The 22411-nt window shown below is 46.0% G+C and overlaps 1 protein-coding gene across 2 annotated transcripts in view; it reads left to right on the top strand.

Moving 5' to 3' along the window:
* The window catches only part of CACNG3 (calcium voltage-gated channel auxiliary subunit gamma 3), a 68677-nt gene extending 66492 nt beyond the window's left edge, over nucleotides 1-2185 (top strand). For both annotated transcript variants that reach the window (XM_083584685.1, XM_083584684.1), the window contains exon 4: nucleotides 648-2185. In XM_083584685.1, the coding sequence (XP_083440811.1) occupies nucleotides 648-1162 (515 nt within the window). In that variant the 3' untranslated portion in view covers nucleotides 1163-2185. The remainder of the gene's footprint in view (nucleotides 1-647) is intronic.
* Nucleotides 2186-22411: the final 20226 nt, after the last annotated feature.

The following is a 22411-nucleotide window of genomic DNA, read 5'->3' as shown; positions in this document are numbered from 1 at the left end:
AACAAGGCATCTACTGCATGTCACAGAGCAGAGAGCCAGGCAAAAACAGAGAGCGTTCTTTGGGTTAGAGAGTGAAGGCAGGGAGTTACAATCCAGTCCAGGCAACTGCTTCATCTAGACAGGAACAACCCTTAGAAGCCCCTGTGTATTCTCTGCTCTGCTTCTTTAATAACGAAACTAACTGTAACAGGATAGTACGCACCCCGGAAATGATCTCTTTCAGCTTCTGCCTTCTCGAAGAAGGTATAGGGTTATAAAGACCAGGACTAGCCGCCTGAGAAAGTTTCTACTCAAATTCAATTCTGGTTCTAAACGCAGCATAAGGAGTCTCTATAGTATATTGTATTTTAAAACGGGGTTTCAGAGTTTTTAGGGGGGTTTGAATGTTTTATGTAGTTTTTCAATTTCATTGTTCTGTATGGGACAATGACAATAAAGATATCGTATATCGTATAGCATATATCGTATATCGTATATCGTATATCGTATATCGTATATCATCGCATATCGCATATCGCATATCGCATATCGCATATCATAAGTTAACCAGCATGTCACTGTCTTTCTCTGTTCTGCAAATGACCTGTTCTCCCTGTTGGCTCCTGGACACAAAGTTACTTTAGTCCTCCTCTGATTCTTCCCTTCAGGGCTAAGCAACATCATTGGGATTATCGTTTACATCTCTGCCAACGCCGGGGACCCTGGGCAGAGCGACTCCAAGAAGAGTTACTCCTACGGCTGGTCCTTCTACTTCGGGGCCTTATCCTTCATCATTGCTGAGATGGTGGGGGTGATTGCCGTCCACATGTACATCGAGAAGCACCGCCAGATCCGAGCCAAAACCCATTCCGTGGCGCTGCTGAAGAAGTCCACCTTTGCCCGCTTGCCTACCTACCGGTACCGGTTCCGAAGGAGATCCAGCTCCCGCTCCACGGAGCCCAGGTCCAGGGACCTGTCCCCCATCGGCAAAGGCTTCAACACCATCCCGTCCACCGATATCTCCATGTTCACCCTCTCCAGGGATCCTTCCAAGCTGACTATTGGGACACTGCTCAACTCAGAGAGAGATCACGGGTTTTTACAGATTCACAACTCCCTCCCCAAAGAGTTCAAGGAGTCCTTACACAACAATCCAGGCAACAGACGAACCACGCCAGTCTGAGGCCAGCCTCGCCCCTGGTTGGCTGAGAGTCCTGGCAGTCAGAGCTGCCCTGCTGGCTGCCATGTATAGAGGTGTATCGTTGAGACTGCATGACATGACCCGCCCCCTGTGATGGTGTAACCAGTGAAACTTTGTTTTTCAGAAGAAACCCTCGGCGGGGGACCTGCCCCCATGGGCAACCTGGGTTGAGGACTTCGTTTTTTCCGTTTCGTTTTTGAAATCCTCGAATCTCCACTTGCTAAGCCCAAGCGGTTGTGGCTTTGGTTTGACTGCCGCTGAGCCTCCCCAATCCCCAAACCTCTCATTCTTTGAGCAAGAACAGACATTGTAGCTTTGCCACATGCACAGCAAAAGGGGTTCCCATTGGACTGCCAGGAGGCCCCATCAGGAATGTAGGGAGTACCCCATGGCTATTGGTCCCCCCGCGGAAATCCCACTTGCGCGCTGTGGTCATCCCGAAATCACCTCTGTGGGAAATCTCCAAGCACGAAACGGCGAACCTGAGTGTGTTTGAGAAGACTGTGACCATTGTCCCTTCTTCCATCCGGATTGTATTGAGTGATGCTGGGGGGGTTGGGGTGGGGGCTGTCTGTTTTTGTGTGCATGCATTAAATAGCTTGGAATCCCATTTCCTGCCATGTGGTTGGAAGAGATGGCCCGGAGCCATTTCTGTGGGTTTAGGGAGGGCTCTGTGTTTTTCTCGCATCTTCAACGCTCCCATCAAGGACTCCGGGTCAGGTGGGGAGAGGCAAATGCTCCCCCTCCTCCATCTCTCCCAAGGTGCTGGTCGTCATCTGCCATCTGTGGGTCAGCTTTTGACATTGCAGGTAGGATGAGCTCACTCTCTCATGCCCAGAGGTAGATCTCTGGACACCATGAAGATTATGTGTGGTTGAGTTTGCAATCTGCTTTTCCAGCTGCAGCACCAGTCTATGTCCTGTACAGATGGGCGGTCGATATCTGGAATGTTTGAAAGGTCCAAGGAAAGCAAATATATACCAATAAAACACATTCGGATCAGCATTTGTGGTTCAGAGGCCTTTTGTCGGTAAAGGAAGGCATGGGGAAGGGAGCAATATATGGAGGGAGGAACATGGGAGGGGTTTTTTGTTCATATTGCAAAATAGCGAAGATCAGTCAGCAGCTTTCTTGAGGAATCAGCACAAATGCTACCACTGTCAACTTCAAGGAAGCCCTACCTGCGAATTGCAATTTACATGCAATATATTTTCCTGGAGCTGCCAAGAGCATCTGCTGTGTTCTGCCCCAAATATATCTCTCCACACACACACCTTGGCAGGTGGAACATGGAAAGGCAGTCAGCTTTGAAGACCTGGGGAAGAAAAGGGACAAGCAGTCTGTTGGTTTTCCTTAGCCTTCCTCTTGCACATGGTGACATAGGGATGCTGGTAGTGCTGTGGTCTAAACCACTGAGCCTCTTGGGCTTGCCGATCAGAAGGTCGGCGGTTCAAATCTCCATGATGGATTGAGCTCCCATTGCTCTGTCCCAGCTCCTGCCAACCTAGCAGTTCGAAATCATGCCAGTGCAAGTAGATCAATAGGTACCGCTGTGGCGGGAAGGTAAATGGCATTTCCATGTGCTCTGGGTTCTGGCCCGGTGTTCCATTACGCCAGAAGCAGTTAAGTCATGCTGGCTGCAGGACTTGAAAAGCAATCTGTGGACAAACGCTGGCTCCCTCGGCCTGAAAATGAGATGAGCGCCGCAACCCCATAGTCGCCTTTGACTGGGTTTAACCATCCAGGGGTCCTTTACCTTTACCTTTAAATGGTGACCTAACTTGCTGATGTTGAGCCCACCCCAATTTTCATCCTACTTTTGATCCAAGAATGCCCAAGGCACTCTGTCTCTGTTTGTTTAAGCTGGTTGGCATTTCCCTCTATGCCCACCCAACAGTTTCTCCAAAAGAGACCAGCCAAGTGCCCTTTAATGCAAGAGTCTTTTAATGGGTTGGGGGGAGTGCTGAATCAGGTAATTATTGGTGGGAAGTGGCCTCTAAGGGAGAGTTCTTTTCCCTAAATACAGGCTGTATTTCCCCCCACCCCTTATCTAGAAAGCTTTACATAGTGCTTAATCAGAAAAGGGGGGGGGGACAACAGCCTCTTAGCAGTTTAGGTAAAAACAATAGAAAATAGTCAAAAGGAAAACACTGGTAAAATCAAACTTTAAAGACAAGTAGATGTACAAAATTGAATTAAAAAAAACAGGGGGGAAACAACAGTTTTTAAACAAATACACATATCGGAATTTTGTGTCTGGGTAGACTGGTCTGAACAAACAAGCCTTAAGCATTGGAAACAGTTCAGCAAAGGTGTCTGAAAAATAAGAACATTTTAAGAGCTGGGTCAGCACAGCATTCTTTCTTCACAGTGGCCAACCAGATGCCTGTGTGCAGTGGCGTAGCGTGGGGGGTGCAGGGGGGGCCGGCCGCACCGGGCGCAACATCTGGGGTTAGGGCAAATCCACGGGTTAGGGGGCGCAAATCCACGGGTTAGGGGGCGCAAATCCACGGGTTAGGGGGCGCAAATTACTTGCCTTGCCCCGGGTGCTGACAACCCACGCTACGCCACTGCCTGTGTGAAACCCACAAGCAAGATTTGAGCAAAAGAGCCCTCTTCCCCTCCTGTCGTTTCTGGCAACTGGTATTCAGAAGCATTGCTGCCTCCAGCTGCGGAAGCAGAGCAGAGCCCTTGTGGCTAGCAGTCATTGATACCCTCCTTGAATCAGTCCAGTCCTCTTTGGAAGCCATCCAAGCTGGTGGTCGTCCCTACCTACTGTGGGGATGAGTTCCATAGATTAATTCTGTGCTGCAGGAAGCACAGAATTTTTATCCTTCCCAAACCTTCCAACATTCAGTTTCATCGGTCGTCCACGAATTCTAGTGTCATGAGAAAAGGAGAAATTTTTTTCTCTTTCCACTTTCTCCGTGTCATACATTATTTTATAAACATCTATCATATGCCCTCTTACCATAGCTGTCAACTTTTCCCCCTTTTTAAGGGAAATTCCCTTATTCCGAATAGGATTCCTCATAAGAAAAGGGAAAAGTTGACAGCTATGCCTCTCGCCTTTTTTTCTAAACTAAAAAGTCCCAAACAATGTAAGTTTTCATCATAGGGAAGTCGCTCCCTCCCCTTGATCATTCTGGTTTTCCTTTTCTGAACCTTTTCCAACTCTACAATATCCTTTTTGAGGTGAGGCAACCAGAAGTGTACACAGTATTCCAAATGCGGTGACACCATAGATTTGTATAATGGCAAGAACACCTATTATGTTTGCCTTGGTGTCCTGAAACTCAAACTGTGGCCAGCCTCTTTTGGAGGAAAAACTGTTAAACAGTATTTAAAATAAAGAGCAACATAACAGGAGAGCAAAGCTAAGCAGCATCCAAATGTTTTCTTTTACCCCCAAGTTCCCACTTGACTATTACTATTATTATTATTATTATTATTATTATTATTATTATTATTATTATTAAAATAGTATACAACCCTTCATGTGTAGATCTTTGGTGGGCTTAGGGGAAACATCATGTTGAGGTGGGTGGAGGACAAAAAATTGGAAATACTCAAATGGCTGAAGCTTCTTTTTTAAACTCACTGAAGGAGAGAAAACTGCAAGCATATTCCCTCTGCTTGCAAACGTATTTCGAGAGCACCCTTCCTAGGACCTCTGTGTCCTTGAGAAATATTTAAAATGCAAAACTTATCAATATTAAATGCAGCTTTTTTGCTAGAGGCAGTGTTCCTGACTGTGAACCATAAAACAGACATAGACTTCCTGTATGGTCTGTTACAGGAAGGGTTGTGGGTGGAGGTGGAGAAGACTCTTGCTAGGCTGGGGTGTAATGGGAGGGGGGCTCCTTACAGCAGTGGGAGACTTTGAGACACACATGCTCAGTGGTGGAGCATCTGGTTTGCATGCAGAAAGTCCCAGGTTCAGTCCTCGGTTTTCTGTCTGAAAGCCTGGAGAGCTGCTGCCAGTCAGTGCAGACAGTACTGAGCTAGATGCAGCATTGATCTGACTCCGTATAAAGCGTGTTCCAATGTGTCACTTGAGCACCATCTTAAATACATGGTGACTTCCAAATGTTTCAGCCTACAACTCGCACCAGCGCCAGTCGGTATTTTGGAAATCGCAGCTTAAACCTGCGACTGTAAGAGGAGGATCAAAGTTGTTGAGGGTGTTTGTATTTGAGAGAGAGAGAGAGAGAGAGAGAGAGTCTCGTCCTACCCCTGGAAGAAGATATTTTGAGAACGAAGAACTCGATTCCATTGAGTTAGATCCAAGAATGAGATATTTGTGGCAGCGATGGGTGACGTGGCCAACTGTGGGATGCTGACTCGCGATGCCAAGCACGGACCAGCTGCTTTGTGGAGGAGAGATGTGCCTGTGGATCAGCAGAGGGGGCGGATCCTGGTGCCAGCTCATAGCGGAACCCTCTGGAGGTATTTCTCTCCTGAGCGTAACACATGGAGCCATGTGGGGCATTCGCCGCGCTGAGTGGGAGGAGGCCACTCTGAAAGGAAGGTACAAAATGCCAACAGCAGGAAGGTGGCCTTCAAGCCCACCGGCACTGGAGGTACACAAGCTGGCGATCCCTGAAAGACATCATTGGTGGGGGGAGGGTCCCAAGCAGGTTCTTTTAACTTGGGTTTGCTTGGAAAAATTCAGTTCCCATTCATCCTTTTTAAAGCAAGAGCTATACCATCCATTGCAGAGACTCTCCTGGAAAGTTCTAGTGCTTTTGCTGGAAAGCAAAATGTGGGAAGAAGAGCCATGCAGCTCGCGGTTCAACTATGGAACTCTCTCCTGCACATAGCTGTCAACTTTTCCCTTTTTTTAAGGAAAATTCCCCCTATTCCGAATAGGATTCCTCGCAAGAAAAGGGAAAAGTTGACAGCTATGCTCCTGTAGGAGGCAGTGATGGCCACCAACCTGGATGGCTTAGGTTGGTGCAAATTCACAGAGGAGAGGGCTAGCGATGGTTATTAGCCACAGTGGCTATGCTCTACCTCCACAGCTAGAAGCAGCAGTGCTTCTGAATCCCAGCTGCTGGACACCCCAGGAGGGGAACGGTCTCTTGTCCTCTAATCCTGCTGGAAGGTTTTCCAAATGGGGGATCTGTTTGGCCACTGTAATGACAGGCTGCTGGACTAGATGGGCCATTGGCCTGATCCAGCAGGCTCTTCTTAAGCTATGTTCTTATGAGTCTGCCTATATGAAGGTCCCCAAGCCATGCAGGTGTCAGGATGCTATCAGCGGCTCCCATTTGGTTGCCCAAGAAAGTACAGTGGTACCTCGGGTTAAGTACTTAATTCATTCCGGAGGTCTGTTCTTAACCTGAAACTGTTCTTAATTTGAAGCACCACTTTAGCTAACGGGGCCTCCTATTGCCGTGCCGCCGCGCGGCCGGAGCACAATTTCTGTTCTCATCCTGAAGCAAAGTTCTTAACCTGAAGCACTATTTCTGGGTTAGCGGAATCTGTAACCTGAAGCATATGTAACCTGAAGTGTATGTAACCTGAAGTACCACTGTATAAAGACAAGGAAAAGTTTCTCACCGTGCTTTTTTATTTCAGTCTTTATAGAGAGAGGCTATAGAACCCTGGATAATGGTGTTGTCCCAAGTGAATCCACATGCACACACACACACCGTCTCTCCCACTTGCCTCATTCATCACTTCTATGGGTGCTGCTACGTGCCCTCTGTCTCTGAGTTCTTTGCTCTCCTACTTTTAAGGCTCACTGTGTTCTGGGAGATGGAATGCTTTCCAATGACAATGTGTCAGCCAGCTGCTGCTCTGGCTCCTCCTCTCCCAACATCTGCCTCTGAGCAGTAACCTCCCTCAAACCACTGTTGTAAATTTATGCTGTCTTCCTCTTCCTTCTCCCTGAAGGGTCAGGATGGGGAAGCGGTCTCTACCATTCCTCCTCTGCCCAGTCCCTGAAAGCAATTGACTGTGCAGCATTGTGCCCTCTGATTGGCAGGCACCTTGAAGCTTCTGGATTGGCCAGGCCTTGTGCTGTAAATACAGTTGGTTGGAAAGCATAGGAAGTTGCCCTATACCAAGTCAGAACATCAGTCCCTCTAGCTCAGTATTGTCTGCTCTGACTGGCAGCGCCTCTCCAGCATATTCACCTCTCGACACAAGTGGAGTCAAACCTCATAAGGACTGAGCAACTGGAGCTCAGTTGAGAGAGCAATGGGGGAAAGGGGGGCTGAAAGGCAAACCTCTGTGTCTCTTTTTCTGCCATAGTTCTTGCCCAGGATCAGGGTATTGGCCAAGAGAGGACCAGGTTGTGTGACCAAGATCAGGTGCATAAAGTCACTGTCTCTTTAACTGTGTCCAGCAGGTTGCCTGCTGGACCTAAATCATCCTATTCATTGAGCTCTACACAGGTTCTGGAAACTAAACTGCTGCATTTAATTGAATTATATAAAGATTCCAGGCAGGTTTCTTAGCACACACGTGCAGTCCAGACATTTCATTCTGTTGGAATGCAATCTTTGCAAGAAGGGGAAGGGGCAATACTTTGCTGGTAATGATTCTGCTCCCACTGCCATTAGCAGATCTCATCACCCCTACCTGCAAAAGCACAATCCTGGATTAAGAATCACAGCTGGTTTATTGACTCATCAACTGATTCTGCAGGCAGGGCCTCGGTCTATTCCCTAGAAAAGTTTTCTCCCTATGAAAGCTGTAGGCAGACCCAAATCATGCAATCAGTCCTGCCTGCTCCTATAATATTTTCACCAGAGACCCACACTTCAACAAAAAAAAAAAAAATTAAAATCCCTCTCTTTGAAGAGTTGAAGACTGCAGACAGGAACAGCAGGGAAGCAATTTGGGGTCCACATTACATAATGAACTTGTCATTCTACAACTCTGGAAGTATTGTGCTTGTCAGAACATGGCATATTCCAGAATCACCAGTCCTGCCAGACTGGAAGAAAATGGCCTGAAAATTGCATTAGAATCATAGAACTGAAAGTTGGAGGGTACCCCAAGGGTCATCTAGTCCAACCCCCCGCAAAGCAAAAAAATCACAGCTGAAGAACCCCTGGCAGATGGTCATCCAACCTCTGTTTGAAAACCTTCAAGGAAAGAGAGTCCACCACCTTCCAAGGGGGTCCATTCCATTGTTGAACAGCCCTTACCGTCAGAAAGCTCGTCCTAATGTTTATGCAAAATCTCATTTCTTGCCATTTGAATCTATTGGTTTGGGTCCTCCCCTCTGGAGCAGCGGAAAACAAACTTGCTCCATCTTCTGTGTGACAGCACTTCAGATATTTGAAGATGTGATGATGCTTCATGATATGCTGTCCCTCCAGGTGGTACTATAAGGATGAAGATGAGAAATGATGACTGCCCCCATCAGTACATGGGAACAGTGTGTCTTCATGTGCTGCAGAATCCAGGGACCTTTTCAGATGCTTTTCAGTGTGGCGAGCTGTAGCCGCTCCAAGTGGCTGTAGTATAGATGCTTTTACAAAAAAAGGAAAATAAAAGGCAGCCCTTGGGCTGCATTGTAGAATTGTAAGTAGTTTTTGAAAACAGAGAGAGAGAGAGACATTTGTGTGGATTTTTAAAAATCTGCTCATGCATCTGAAAAGGGACCTTCACTTGGTCACATATGAAATACAGTGGTACCTCGGGTTACATACGCTTCAGGTTGCATATGCTTCAGGTTACAGACTCCACTAACCCAGAAATAATACCTCGGGTTAAGAACTTTGCTTCAGGATGAGAACAGAAATCACGCAGCGGCGCAGCAGCAGCAGCGGGAGGCCCCATTAGCTAAAGTGGTGCTTCAGGTTAAGAACAGTTTCAGGTTAAGAACGGACCTCCGGAACAAATTAAGTACGTAACCAGAGGCACCACTGTAGACATGGGCTGAATTAAGACCATTCCATCCATCCTTAGCTGCAAGACTACTTCCTTTTGGCTCAGTGGTGAAGGGTCACAGCTGAGTGGCAGAGCATCTGCTTTGCATGCAGAAGGTCTAGGTTGAGTCCCCCTGGCATATTCGGGTAGGACTGGGAGTGCCCCCTGCCTGAAACCCTTGAGAGCCACTGCTGCCATTCAGTGTGTGGACAAGAGTGAACTAGGCAGACCAATAGTCTGATTTGGAATGTTCTTCCCTGATCCTGTTCATGCAAAACTGAGCTCTATCAGTTTCTTCAGTCTAGTCTCATTCTCAGCAAGGCTCCCCATTTCAAAATCCAAGAGAGGTACATTCTTTGCACTGGTCTACATGGACTTTATTGTTTTGGGTATTGTCTCTTGTACCACAGCTACAGAGGTTTGCTGTCTGAAGTGGGGCTCAAATCTCTGCTGGAGTGCAGGGAGAACACATTTGAAAAGTGTTACTCCACCACTGAGGCTCCAGTTCCTGCCTATATCTCTCCTGGACACACAAAGGTGGTTTCTCAGCAGATCACCTCACCCAGTCACAAGGCAGGATCAGCTTTGATTCAGGCTCCATACGGGCATTGCCAGGGCCGGACAAAGACATTTTGAACCTGAAGCAAAATAGCCCATGTAAAAGCACCCAAGGCTGGTCAGGTTATTTTAGCACTTGAGAGAGGAAATCTCACTGACCATTCTCCCTGGGAATCAAAATGCAATACATGGCATTCAAAGTCAACTGCTTTGAAGGGTTCTTGGCAGCAGTGGCTGCTGTCCATTGAGAATGGCGAGGCAGAACCAGTCTTGGGTGTTGACAAGGTGGCAGGTCCAGCAATAACATGTTTCTGCAGATTCCCAGGTGTGTGCACACTCTCTGTTTCACAGTTGCAAGGACATGTCGAAGGGAGACCTGCCTTGTGAAACTCATGGATTACAATACAGGCAATGACCATTTTGCATGGGGGTTACATTACCGACCACCCCCACCCCACATGCACACTGACAGAGGGCACATAAGCCCACTTGGCCCCACCCCATTATGCCCCCCACCCCTGCTCTGCCCCACCCCCTTTTCCAGCCACTTCTAGGTTGCAGCAATATGCACATGCGCAGTCACACAAATATTGGACAAGCATAAAATGGTTGTTGCCTTATGTAAAGCATTTCAGTGCCATGGTTTGCAACTTGACTGGAGACAAAGGATGTTTAGCACATTGTACATATTAATTGGCTCACCAATGCCAAGGTGTTTGTCTCATCAAGAACTGTTTAGTGATTGTCCACTGTTTACATAATTATCCCTGTACTTTTATGGATTTCATTTCCAACCGACCTCACTGTTTACAATCCCTCCCCTCCAAAAAAAACCAAACCCACATGTGAATGTATACCTGGTGGCCAAAGACCTCACTCCCATGCATTTGGTGAAGTGGACTGTTGTTCATGGAAGTTTATGTCTTTTTGAGGTGCCAAAGGACGTGGTTATTATCTGAAGAGGATTACCAGAAATAAGTTGAATCCATGCAGAAGAGAAGGAGGTCATTGCATAGTGAGCATCACTTATTTCCTGAGCAGCCTTTAATATAAAGTATTCATTTTTACTGCTCTTCCTGGACACGATGCTTTGAATTTCAGGCAGTGCTGGCTGAAATCCTCTCTCACACACACTCGCTCTTCCCCTTGGCATCAGACTCCTCCTCATCAACTGGGTGAGGAAGGACTGCTGTTGCCTGCATTACACCCCATTGGTGTGCATCTCATTGCATCAAAAGCATCCAGGGCTGGGAGCTGAGCTCCAGCTGTGGCCAAACAGCTGGGCAGATGAACTCAATGGTTGTATGGCCTGCAGCTGATCAATCAGCTTGGGGTTAAAGCATCCCCTAAGCATCCAGCCAGTGACACACTTCTGGCTTGCCTCCCCAATTTCCACAAGAATACTTAGTTTCAACAGTGAAGGTCCTTGTGGTTATTTGATTCCCCTCCTTCCTTTCAGTAACTGACTGGTTTTTGAGATAGATTAATTGCTTTATGGTAATGCTCAGCACTGGAGCTCATTACTAGATTAGAGTATGGTGTGATTTGAGCCTGTTTCAGTCCAACCCTTTCAACTATTGATAAAACACAGATGGAACCCAAATGTTTTGGAGATGGCAGAACAACTCAGCCCCAGCCCCTCTGATCTTAAACCCTATACCGGAATCTCTTGGCTATTATTTTCAGTCCATTTTTAAATGTAGATAGTTAAATCACACACACCTTCTCTCATTGTCTAGAGAGGAACATTCATTCATTCGTTCAAGAGCATTTTAGTGTCCATGAGTGCCAGAGAGGAGCATAGCTTTAAATAAAATGTGCACCTCCTCCATGGTTCCCCAAGTCCCCAAGTGAAGGGACATTTCATGAAGTGGAGGTGTTGGGCCTAGTTTCCTTTTGAATGACACAGAGCAAGGGCATTTTTGTGGTATCTTTATATTTACTCTGCCTTGGTTCCATGGGTGAGCCCATAAGTGCAAGTAGCAAAGCAGGTCGGATGTTACAGCACCATGGAGAGCTCAGAGGGAACCACTTGCTCCAAGGCAGCACCATGGACAGCTCCAAGGTAGCAAAGTAGGTCGGTGTTGTAGCACCACAAAGCACTTAAAGTGGGCAACTGGCTTGGACAAGGACTAGGAGTGCCTCCAGTCTACCTCTCTTACGGTGTCTTTTCCTCCAGGGCACAATTAAAGTTATTGTTTTGCGCCCAAAATAAAATAAAAGCCAGCCCGATCCATTGGGGGACTGCAATGGGGAAAGGCATGAAGAAGAGCAAGTTGGTAAGTTTATTTTGATGAAATACAATAATTATCAGGCTTAGCAGCTGTTGCTATTTAAAACAAGCAAAAAAAAAAAAGCAGGGCTCGCATTGAAAAATGTTTTGCAAACCAGTTGCACCAACAATCTGTTCCAGCCAAACCAGCCATTATGGAATCCGTATAATAGCAGCAGCTCATTACAGAAAAGTTAAATTGCAAATCATTTTTTTTCTCCCCTGCACAAAAGCAGGGAGATGAATGCACAATTTTGTCTCAAAGAGAGAGTCTCTTAATTTTTGATGTGGCTGCCAAAAGATACCTCACTTCATGCTGCAGCTGCTTCGCAGGGACTGATTGTCCGTTTCAATGACAGGAAGTTTCTGTTTCAAAAGAAGGATTTAAGAGCAATAAAATATGCAAGTTAAAAAGCCAGAAGTTTACCAAACTGATCTCCATTTTTTTTATTTAAAAAAAAGGAAATTGGCTGTCCTGAGTGTTCAGGAGGATGTTTTAAAAGGCAAATTGCCAAATTTGCAATTTTAGGTGCCACTTCACCCATGACAAATTTAATAGGCACATGTTAACAGCCTCTCATAGTGCGCCCACAGTGCTGTCCCACAATAGTGCTAAAAAATGAAGCACCTCAAATGTTATACTCAGTGGATATATGTACCTTTAATGCATTGGACTGTAGGAAGCTGCCACATACAGACCACTGGTCCATCTAGGTCAGAACTGTCCACACTGACTGACAGTGGCTCTCCAGGCAGGGAAGACTTTTCCCAGCCCTACGCAGAGATACTGTGGATTGAACCTGGGGCCTTCTGCATGCAAAGCAGAACCTCTATTTCATGAGGCCCTTCCCCCTAAAGATAACAAGTAAGATTCTAGTCCTCATGGTTGTGAAGAAAGAGCTGATAGAATAGGAACACAGGAAACTGCCTCATTGGGGTCCACCTCTCTCAGTAATGTCAACACTGACTGGCAGTGGTGCTCCAGAGTATCAGGCAGGGGATGGTCCCAGCCCATCCTAAAGATGCCCTTAGTGATTGAACCTGAGACCTTCTGCAAGCAAAGCAGATGCTCTACCACTGAGCTACTACACTACACTGACCTGTAGACCACTGACCTATCTAGTGCAGTACCATCTACACTGATCATCAGCCAACTCTACAATTCTATAATTCTATCTAAAGTTAGAGATGGGTGGATTAGTCTATTTCCAGTCTGCAGTCAGTTTCATTTGCATTCATTCAGAACTCCATCTGTCCTGTTTTTTTGCTTCTTCTTTTTAAGGTTGTGTCCGTGTTCAGAAGAAATTGAAACACAGGCAAGGAGCATCTTATATTCTGTAGCATTGATTGTCCACTCCAGAAAGAGTTGATTAATCCAACAAACACCTTGGATTCTAGAAGCTGGAAGGTTCCTGGAAGATCTTCTCGATATTGGGCGATATCCAATGTTAGTCCTATTCTGAGTGTGGCTTAGTTGGATATCACCCACCATATATTCTTCTTCTCTCTAATACAAATAAAGAAACTGTAGCTAAATTCCTGTTCCTGTTGGGAGCAATGAAGACATGAGAAAAAATCTTATCCAAATATTTGCAACCTTGTTTTCCTAGCTGTTGAAGCAGATGTTTAGTAATCTGGTATCTCACTTGGTATGTAAATGGATGTGTATGTTTTATTGTGAGGTCGTTTGATGGGATCGATGGTGGATTGATTCTGCTTTTTTTAATAATAAAAAAGGAAACTGCACAAAGTTTTGCATTTAAATTGTACACGGGTGGGGAGCTCTTTACAGTCCGCATTCATTTCTGGATAACCTTGGGAGAGGGGCCTACATGCCAGTGGTGGGTGGGGCCAGAGGCAAAAGTGGGTACGGGAAGGAATGTCAATGCTACCTTTGTACACACCTGTCTCTATTACCCCATCCCAGTGGTTTTCAACCAGTGTGCCGTGGCACCCTGGGGCGCCTTGAATGATGGTCAGGGGTGCCGCGGGCAACACTGGCCTCTGTCCCTCTTTCCTTCCCTCCCTCCTCTGATGCCCTCTTCCATCTCTGCCTCCCAAAGGCTTGCACAGCTGTTTGTTGCAGTAGCTTTCCTGGCTACAAGCGCCACAGGTGAATGATGCCCCTGGGACTGGCCAGGGGGTGCTTCTCAGTCCCCTGTGGGGCAGTGTGAGCAGGCAGGGAGGGGGGCAGCTCAGAGACCAGAGGTAGCAGCTGCGGCTGCCCAGAGGACTCCCAAGGAGAGGGGAGAGGAGAGGAGGCTGGTGGAACACTCCACAAGGCATGGTGTGTGAAAAAGGGGGAGAGTCTGCCAGCTCTGCAAGTAAGGGGTGACATAACTGGGCACTTGAGGGCCACAGGGGTGCCGCAGAAAGAATGCAGTTGGTCAAGGAAGCCGTGGACTCAGAAAGGTTGGAAACCTCTGCTCCATCCAGTCAAGGAAGAGGCATCATCAGCACTCATCCAGTCAAAAACGCTCAAGAAGAGTGCAAAGCAGGGCCTGTGATGTGTGTGGCCTGGAAAGAATACAATGGGCCAGGTTGAGGGGCTGGAGGGCCACATTCAGCTTCCTGCAGAGGTGAATTCCATAGTTTAATCATGTGCTGCGTGAAGAGGGAGTTTATTTTACCTGCCCTGACTCTTCCAGCATTCAACTTTCTTAGATGTCCCTGAGTTCTAGTATTATGGGGAAAGGAGGAAAACGTTTCTCTATCCATCAGCTCAGGATCTCCCTTCATTCATCTGATGACATGGACAGCAGCCCTCAAAAATGCATCTGATAAAAATGTATTCCTTTACGCAACAGCAGCGGCCAGAATACTGATCGCAAAGAACTGGAAGGGGGATAGAATACCATCATTATTAGAATGGCAAAGTAAACTCTGTGAGTTTGTAGAAATGGTAAAATTGACAGCAACTATTAGTGACCATTCAAATCAGAGAATAATTAAAGAGTGGGAGGGAGTGAAGGAATATATGAAAAAATATGGTTCCAGAACTGGAACCATAATTGATAACGTGTAAAATGTGCAGGGGTAAGCAAGGAAATAATAAAAGAATCAGCTGAACAATGATTATATTATAATAACACAACAAGACGGAAAAAAAAAATCACACATGGGTGAAGGGGAACGGGGGGGTATAGGGGAATTTGAAATATTATTTATAATATAAAAGCTTTAATATAAAATTTCTAACTGTGTTACATTTGGATACAGCAAAGAGAAGTTTAGAGTATTTGGTATATTTTAATTTAGATAATTATGTAATAGGTTTATGTTAGAAAATGAATATGGATGTTGAATTTGATGTTTGTAATTCTTCTTTTTTTGGTTTTGGATTTTTTTTTTTTAAAATGCATCTGATAAAGTGGGCTGCAAAAACAGGGGGTTGGGGTTTTGAGCCTCCGGTGAGCGACGACATCTTTAAGCCTTTGCTGCATAGCACCACAAGTTCCATTGGCCCCACCGCTGTTGCTGTGTTCTTTGAAACCTAAAAATATTCCTCTCCAGGACCGAGCACATAACTTATAAACACGAAAGCACTTATTATCGTTTAATCACCGGCTTTGTCCTCGCCACCCTTAGCAGTCGCTCCGTGCTCCCATCAAGATGAAAATTAATTTGTCATTTCAGCTGTATTTTTAGGAAGGGGTTTCTCTCTCCCCGCCCCCCTCTCTCTCCCACTTCAAAACAATACACAGCGCTTGGAGATTGCTCCAGAAACACCCGTCTGCCTTCCTTGCGCCTTGACTGACCTCATGCCCTAAAACAGACTTCTCCTGGTGCCTGCGAGATATTGGAAACTACAACTCCAATCATAAGAAAGTAATATGAGCCTGCGGCATCAGGCCAGTGGCCCATCTGGTCCAGCACCCTCTTGTCACAGTGGCCTTTGGGAAATGCGCAAGCAGGATTCAAGCACAAGAGCCCTCTCCCCACCTGTGATTTCCAGCAACTGGTATTCAGAAGCATTGCTGGCTCCAGCTGTGGAGGCTGAGCACAGCCATCCTAGCTAGTAGCCATTAGTGAGCCTCTCTTCCATGAATTTGCCCAATCCTCTTTTAAAGCTGAAATATACTCAGAGTCGCAAAGTGATTTCATGCTCTTTATTCAGCTCATAGTGGTGAGGAGGAATGAATGAAAGTCCCCTCAAAGTATCTGCTTTATATACATTATTTACACAATGGGCTGCACATGATTGGCTAATTCCGGAATTCTACTGTAAGCCAATCAGGTTGTGGATTCACTTCTATCTGGAGCATGATTGGGTGGTTCCTGCCAACCAATCATACTGCTGCATTGTTCTAGGACCAATCAGACTGCTGCATTCTGAATCCTATTGTTCTAGGACCAATCAGACTGCTGCCTTTTGGATCTTATTGTTCTAGGACCAATCAGACTGCTGCAGTTTGGATCCTATTCAACTCAGTACATAACAAAAGCCATCTGAGTTGGTGGCTATCACTGCCTCATGGGGGGTGCGGGTTCCCACAGTTTAACAATGCACTGAATGAAAAGGGTTGTTTTGTATCTGTTGTGAAATTCCAACATTCAGCTTCATCAGATGTCCACAAATTTCAGTGTTATGAGAGAGGGAGAAAAACTTCATTCACTTCATCCATGCTGTACATAATTTTATAATCTTCTATTGTGTTGCCTCTTCCTCACCTTTTTCAAATCTAAAAGGCCCCAGATGCAGCTACCTGTCTTCATAGAGGAGTTGCTCCATCTCCTTGAATCATTTATTGAAGGTTGAAAAAGGAGTACAGTGGTACCTCGGGTTAAGAATTTAATTCATTCTGGAGGTCTGCTCTTAACATGAAACTGTTCTTAACCTGAAGCACCACTTTAGTTAATGGGGCCTCCCACAGCCGCCACACCGCCGGAGCACGATTTCTGTTCTCATCCTGAAGCAAAGTTCTTAACCTGAGGTACTATTTCTGGGTTAGCAGAGTCTGTAACCTGAAGCATCTGTAACCTGAAGTGTCTGTAACCCGAGGTACCACTGCAACAGCATTGCATTATCTGGATTTGGGGGATACCCTGTGAACTAACACAGATTCCTATGTCCTAACTCAGCCAGGATTCATAAAAACTGCATATACACTAAACACAGAGACTGGAGTTCGAATCTGTGAGGTGCTTTATCAACCTTCTATAGGAATGGTTCAACAGATGACAGCTGCTCAATGAGCAAGGAAGACAGACTTTGGTTTTTCTGCTGGGCTACCTGAATGTGGCAGCTGAAGAATATTTGTGCTATTAAGTTCAACAGAGCTCTTCATTGCTTAGAGCAAAGGCATTTATACTGTTGACATCAGAAACTTGCCAAATATTTTGAAGAGTGACTGCTATCTGAAATGTAAATGCTTCTGGGCATTTGCAACGTAAACCAACACACACAAAACCCAGCGCAAAGAGTGTTGAGCTTTGCAAATAGTTGAAAGCAATTATGCTGTCATGGTTTTTATGCTGCTGTAAGACACCTTAAAGTCCTATGGGCAGAAGGGTGGTATGTAAACATTTTGAATAAATAAATGTAGTGCACTATAAGCCAGCAAAATATCAATCTATTTTTCTGGCCTGGTTTAGGGACAACAGCTGCTTTGATAACTCTGTATTAAGTATTAATGTGTAAGTATTTTTATAGAGTTATATACATTGTTGTATGCATCTGTGTATGTGCTGGTTACCTTAGGAAACCTGGACCGTATAAGTATATAATGTACACATGTTATTATAATGTAATGATGCATATAATATGCAATCATTGTTCACATTTTAAGTGGAATCAGTGGGAAGGAGGGGGGAATACCTGCTTCTTCTTGAGCTAAAGGAGCAAGATTGGAATTGGGGGGAAATCTGTGTGGATAAGCTCAACGTTAAGGGCAGATCTGCACCATACATTAAAAAGCACATCCAATGCCTCCCCCGAGGAATTTTGGCAACTGTAGTAAAGAGCACTGAGAATGGTATCTCTGTGAGGGGGACGCTACAGATCTCAGGATTCATCTGCAGAGTCATGTGCTTTAAATGTGCGTTGAATGTGTGGATCTGCTGCCAGATTTTCAGAAAATGCCATGCACCCATGACATCCAGGCAGCACAATGGAGAGCTCCAAGTGACTCATAAGTTGCTCTGGCAGAAGCTGGAGGCGAACTGAGGTCATAGGAGCCTCTTCCCCCAGGTCACCTTTCCCCAACTCCTCCTTCTTAGCCTGAAGACCAGGCATATTCCCGGCTCTGTTGGGCAGGTGTCGTAGTGCAGCAAGCACTCGGTTGCTCTGGCAAGTCAGGCTCAGGAAGGATTCCAACATGGGCTATGCAGAGCTGAGGCCGCCAGCCTCAGATTTTCTGGGCTCCAAACCACCAGCATCAGGACCCTGGTCCAATTCCCCAGTGGGTGATGCAGCAGCTTCCTGATTCCACCCATGACTGTGGGGTAAAGTTGCAGCCTCAAAGTTTTGTGCAGTTGTAATATCAGGGCTGATATTGAGTTCTATAAGGCACCCTCAGTTCAGTTAGCTCATACGTTGCTTAAGTAAGTGTTAAGTATTCATGGGAATAGCAAAAATGAGAGGTGAAGAATCTGAGATCAGCTGAGGCAAGCTAGGACTGAGCTAGCTGAGAAGTGAATAAATTACTCTTTCTTTCTTTCTTTCTTTCTTTCTTTCTTTCTTTCTTTCTTTCCTTCCTTCCTTCCTTCCTCCCTCCCTCCCTCCCTTCTTTCTTTTGCAAGTCCCTTTGGTGTTACCTCTGAAGGTTCAAGGACCTGTGAAATAAGAATGGAAGAAGGTGACTTATACTGAGTTCAAAGCCTTAGTGCATCAAATTTAGTATTGCCAACACTGAATGGCAGATGCTCTGCAGGTTTCCAACAGAGATCTGGGATCTTAGTGGACCACAAGCTTAACATGAGTCAACAGTGCAATGCTGCAGCAAAAAAAGCTAATGCTATTCTAGGCTGCATCAACAGAAGTATAGTGTCCAGATCAAGGGAAGTTAATATTACCACTCTATTCTGCCTTGGTTTAAGAAGGATATTGAGAAGCTGGAATATGTGCAGAGCAGGGCAACCAAGATGATCAAGGGTCTGGAAATCAAGCCTTATGAGGAACAGTTGAAGGAGCTGGGTAATTTTAGCCTAGAAAAGAGGAGACTGAAAGGAGATATGATAGCCATCTTCAAATATTTCAAGGGCTGTCACATGGAAGAGGGAGCAAGCTTGTTTTCTCCTGCTCTGGAGGGTATGACTTAAACCAATGGCTTCAAGTTACAAGAAAGGAGATTCTGACTAAACATCAGGAAAAACTTTCTGACGCTAGGAGTTGTTTGACAGTGGAATGGTCTCCCTCAGGAGGTTGTTGACTCTCCTTCCTTGGAGGTTTTTAAGCAGAGGTTGGATGGCCTTCTGTCATGGATGCTTTGGCTGAGATTCCTGCAAAGCAGGGGGTTGGACTAGATGACCCTTGGGTCCCTTCAAAACTCTACAATTCTATGATTCTATTATCTCTCCCAGCCCTACCTAGAGATACCGGGGATTAAACTGTCAGAATCTCCGCTCCTCCGAGCTCCTCCAGAATCGCCCTCCGACGTGATTAACGACCTGAGCCTCTGATAAGGCTCCAGGCTCCCTGTTCATCAGAGTTTCCAGCACAGGGAAGAGACGAGAAGTTTGAGCTACATTGCTAGGTTTTATTACTAAGCTACGCAGACAGAAAAGAAATACATCCTCTCTCTGTGAGAGCAGAGAGCAACTGAACAAACAAAGAAGACAGGAAACCAGTAACGTCACATCCGTCTCCCGTCTCCCGTGAGACTTCCAACAGTATGGAATCTCTGGAATGTAAACAGAGTCTTGTGACTCCAAGAACTGCACAGTGGCAACAAACAGAAACTAACATAAACCTGGGACCTTCTACATGCAAAGGGGGTGGTCCTCCTCCAGATTGTGGTCTCTCCACTTCCTTAAAGCCCTGGAGAGCCACTACTAGTCAATGTAGACAATTCTGAGCTAGGTGGACCATTGGCCTGACTTGGTATAAGGCAGCTTCTGATGTTCTTATGTTCTCCGCCAAACATACGGGGTCAAGCTCCTGGTCCATGTCGCTGAAGTTTGTTTGAAGTTCTTTTCCAGGCAGCGGCTTCTCAAGATTTCAGACAGGGAATCTTTCACAGCCCTGCCAGCAGATACCATCAGGGATTGAACCTGCAACCTTCTACATGCAAAGCAGGTGGTTTTCCACTGAGCTTAACCTCCTTGTGCATCTTCTGCAAGGGGAGCAGGAGCTCTCTGTGAAGTGTCTGCAAACTGAAGCTGTGAGCTCTAAACAGGGTGGGGGGAGGAACAAAAGGCTCAGGAGCGCAGGATTGGCCCTCTGGAGGCTCTGCAGAAAAACAGCATAGAAAACCATGTCTGTCCCCAAAGAGACACTGATGCCTTTCATCTTTATCAACCAAAAAAGACAACAGAGGAGAAAGTGTTTCAAGTGTATAATGGAAGCAAGACACCTCTAGAGTCCAGGTGTGAAAATCACCTAGGCAGCTTCATGTGAAAGAGAGAAAGGAATCTGTCACACGGGTGAAGGGGCACAACATCTCCTGCCAGTGTATAGGAATGTCCGGATTTTCCATGGCTGGAATGTAGCCAACAGTACAAATTTCAGCTACGCCTGAGGAAGGGACTCCTGACCTGTTCAGAGCTTAGCACTAGGAGTTGAAAATAGGTTAACCCTTATATCTTTGCAATAAATAAAAGGAAGAAAGGAAATAGGTTCTGGGGCTCTGCTCTGCTCGGTTGGCACTGCTGCTTCTTTCAAGTAAAATTGCCTCCCCACTTCATTATCTCCCCTTTTTTAGTGAATTGATCTCCAGCCTCAGAACTCCATTGATACTGCGGAGGCTGCTCCATTAGGCTAAATGGTGAACGGCTTTGCCACAGTAATAGGAATTTTGAGGTCTTAGATATATGTTAAATGTTCATAAGTGTACCAAGAGCCTTCCCATTGTCTCAGGAATTGAGTAATCAGCATTTTAATGGGTGACAGACTATCAGGGAAGGCAATCAGATAATGGGTGACAAACTATCAGGAAAGACAATCAGGAAATGCTATCAGGAAAGGCAATCAGATAACCTGGCAGACAGGAAAAACAACAACACCTTTTCTGTGATGTAGATATGATGTTTGTGGGAGGTGGTCTTGGGTTACACCCCTTCTGTGATGTATGTATGGTGTATGGAGGGGTGGTCTTGAGCTCCAGGGCAGGGAATTTAAAATGTCTACATAAGGCCTTGTGCGCCATTGTTCTGGGTTCCTCCTCCTTTCCTGCGTGAGGGGAGCACCCTGTTGAAACAGATCAATAAAGATCAAGCTCACTAGCTGCTTTGCTTCTCAATATTCTCTGGTTGGCCTCTGTTATTTTCTCCTACCAATAGGCAACCTATGTAAGGACTCTATATGGGCTCTTGGATACCCCATAAGGGAAAAAGGGCAGATTTGGTTTACAACACCACCCCGCTACCTGCCTTCAGCCAGACCCCAACTACCTGGCTGCTTTCTCACAAGCAGGAGTACTGCCAGTCAGCTTCTTCTTCCTCTACCAGCTTGGTCTTGCCTTTGTTGAGCTCAGCTGAGAGGAGGATGCCCTCATGTCTGGCCCTGGCCTGGTGCTGGATGCTGAGTCCTGGGTGGCGGCGGCTGAAACCAGACACTCCCCAGACCAAGGATCTTGAGGAGCAGGCAGGAGCCCCAAATCCAATGCTGAAGGGCCTTAAGGGGCCCTTTCGGTAGAGTCCTGGGACTCAGCTATGTTGGTCAGAAAACAGCAATTTGAATTTCTTATAAACGTGCGACACCAGATGGCGACAGAGAGCAGGAAATTTCTGACTTATTTATAGGGGGGTTTTCCCGGTGGGGAAAAAAATCCTGGAACTGTCATTCATGGGTCTACTCATGAGTAAGCAGTCCCTGATACTGCTTCGCTGCCAGCAGCTGTGATTAGGGTTAGCTATGATTCCTACATTCCTTCCTCTTGCATAACAGTAAGACCACAGTAGAGTCATCTAATGAAGCTGAAGAGTTAGAGATAAAGGGCAGACAAAAGCAAGGACCTCTTTAGACAATTTGGAATGAACATATTGAAATCCCTGCAGCTGGGTAATAGTAACAGCAGCAACAATGATACAGTACAGAAGGTGCGAGGTGGGGAGGGTTCATTTTAGCATTGCACATAGCGCCACTGACACTTGAAAGTCCAAATTCCATCACTGTCATAATTGAGCTTCGTAGCTAACTGGGACTGTGCCCAGCCTTTCCCAGTCAGGTGCCAGTCAAATGTCTCAGATTGCAGCTCTCATCACCATCATGGTCATTTGATCCTGGGGCTGATGGGACTTGTAGTCCAAAATGGCTTTGCTGGCTGGGGGTGATGAGAGTTGCAGTCCAAAGCATCTGGAAGGCACCAGATTGCGGTAGGCTGGTCTGTCCATTGCAGCTGGCTCTCTGTCCA

The sequence above is a fragment of the Podarcis filfolensis genome (genome assembly GCF_964270895.1).
Source record: "Podarcis filfolensis genome assembly, chromosome: 14".
NCBI lineage: Eukaryota > Metazoa > Chordata > Lepidosauria > Squamata > Lacertidae > Podarcis > Podarcis filfolensis.
This window is presented reverse-complemented; position numbering and strand designations above follow the sequence as displayed.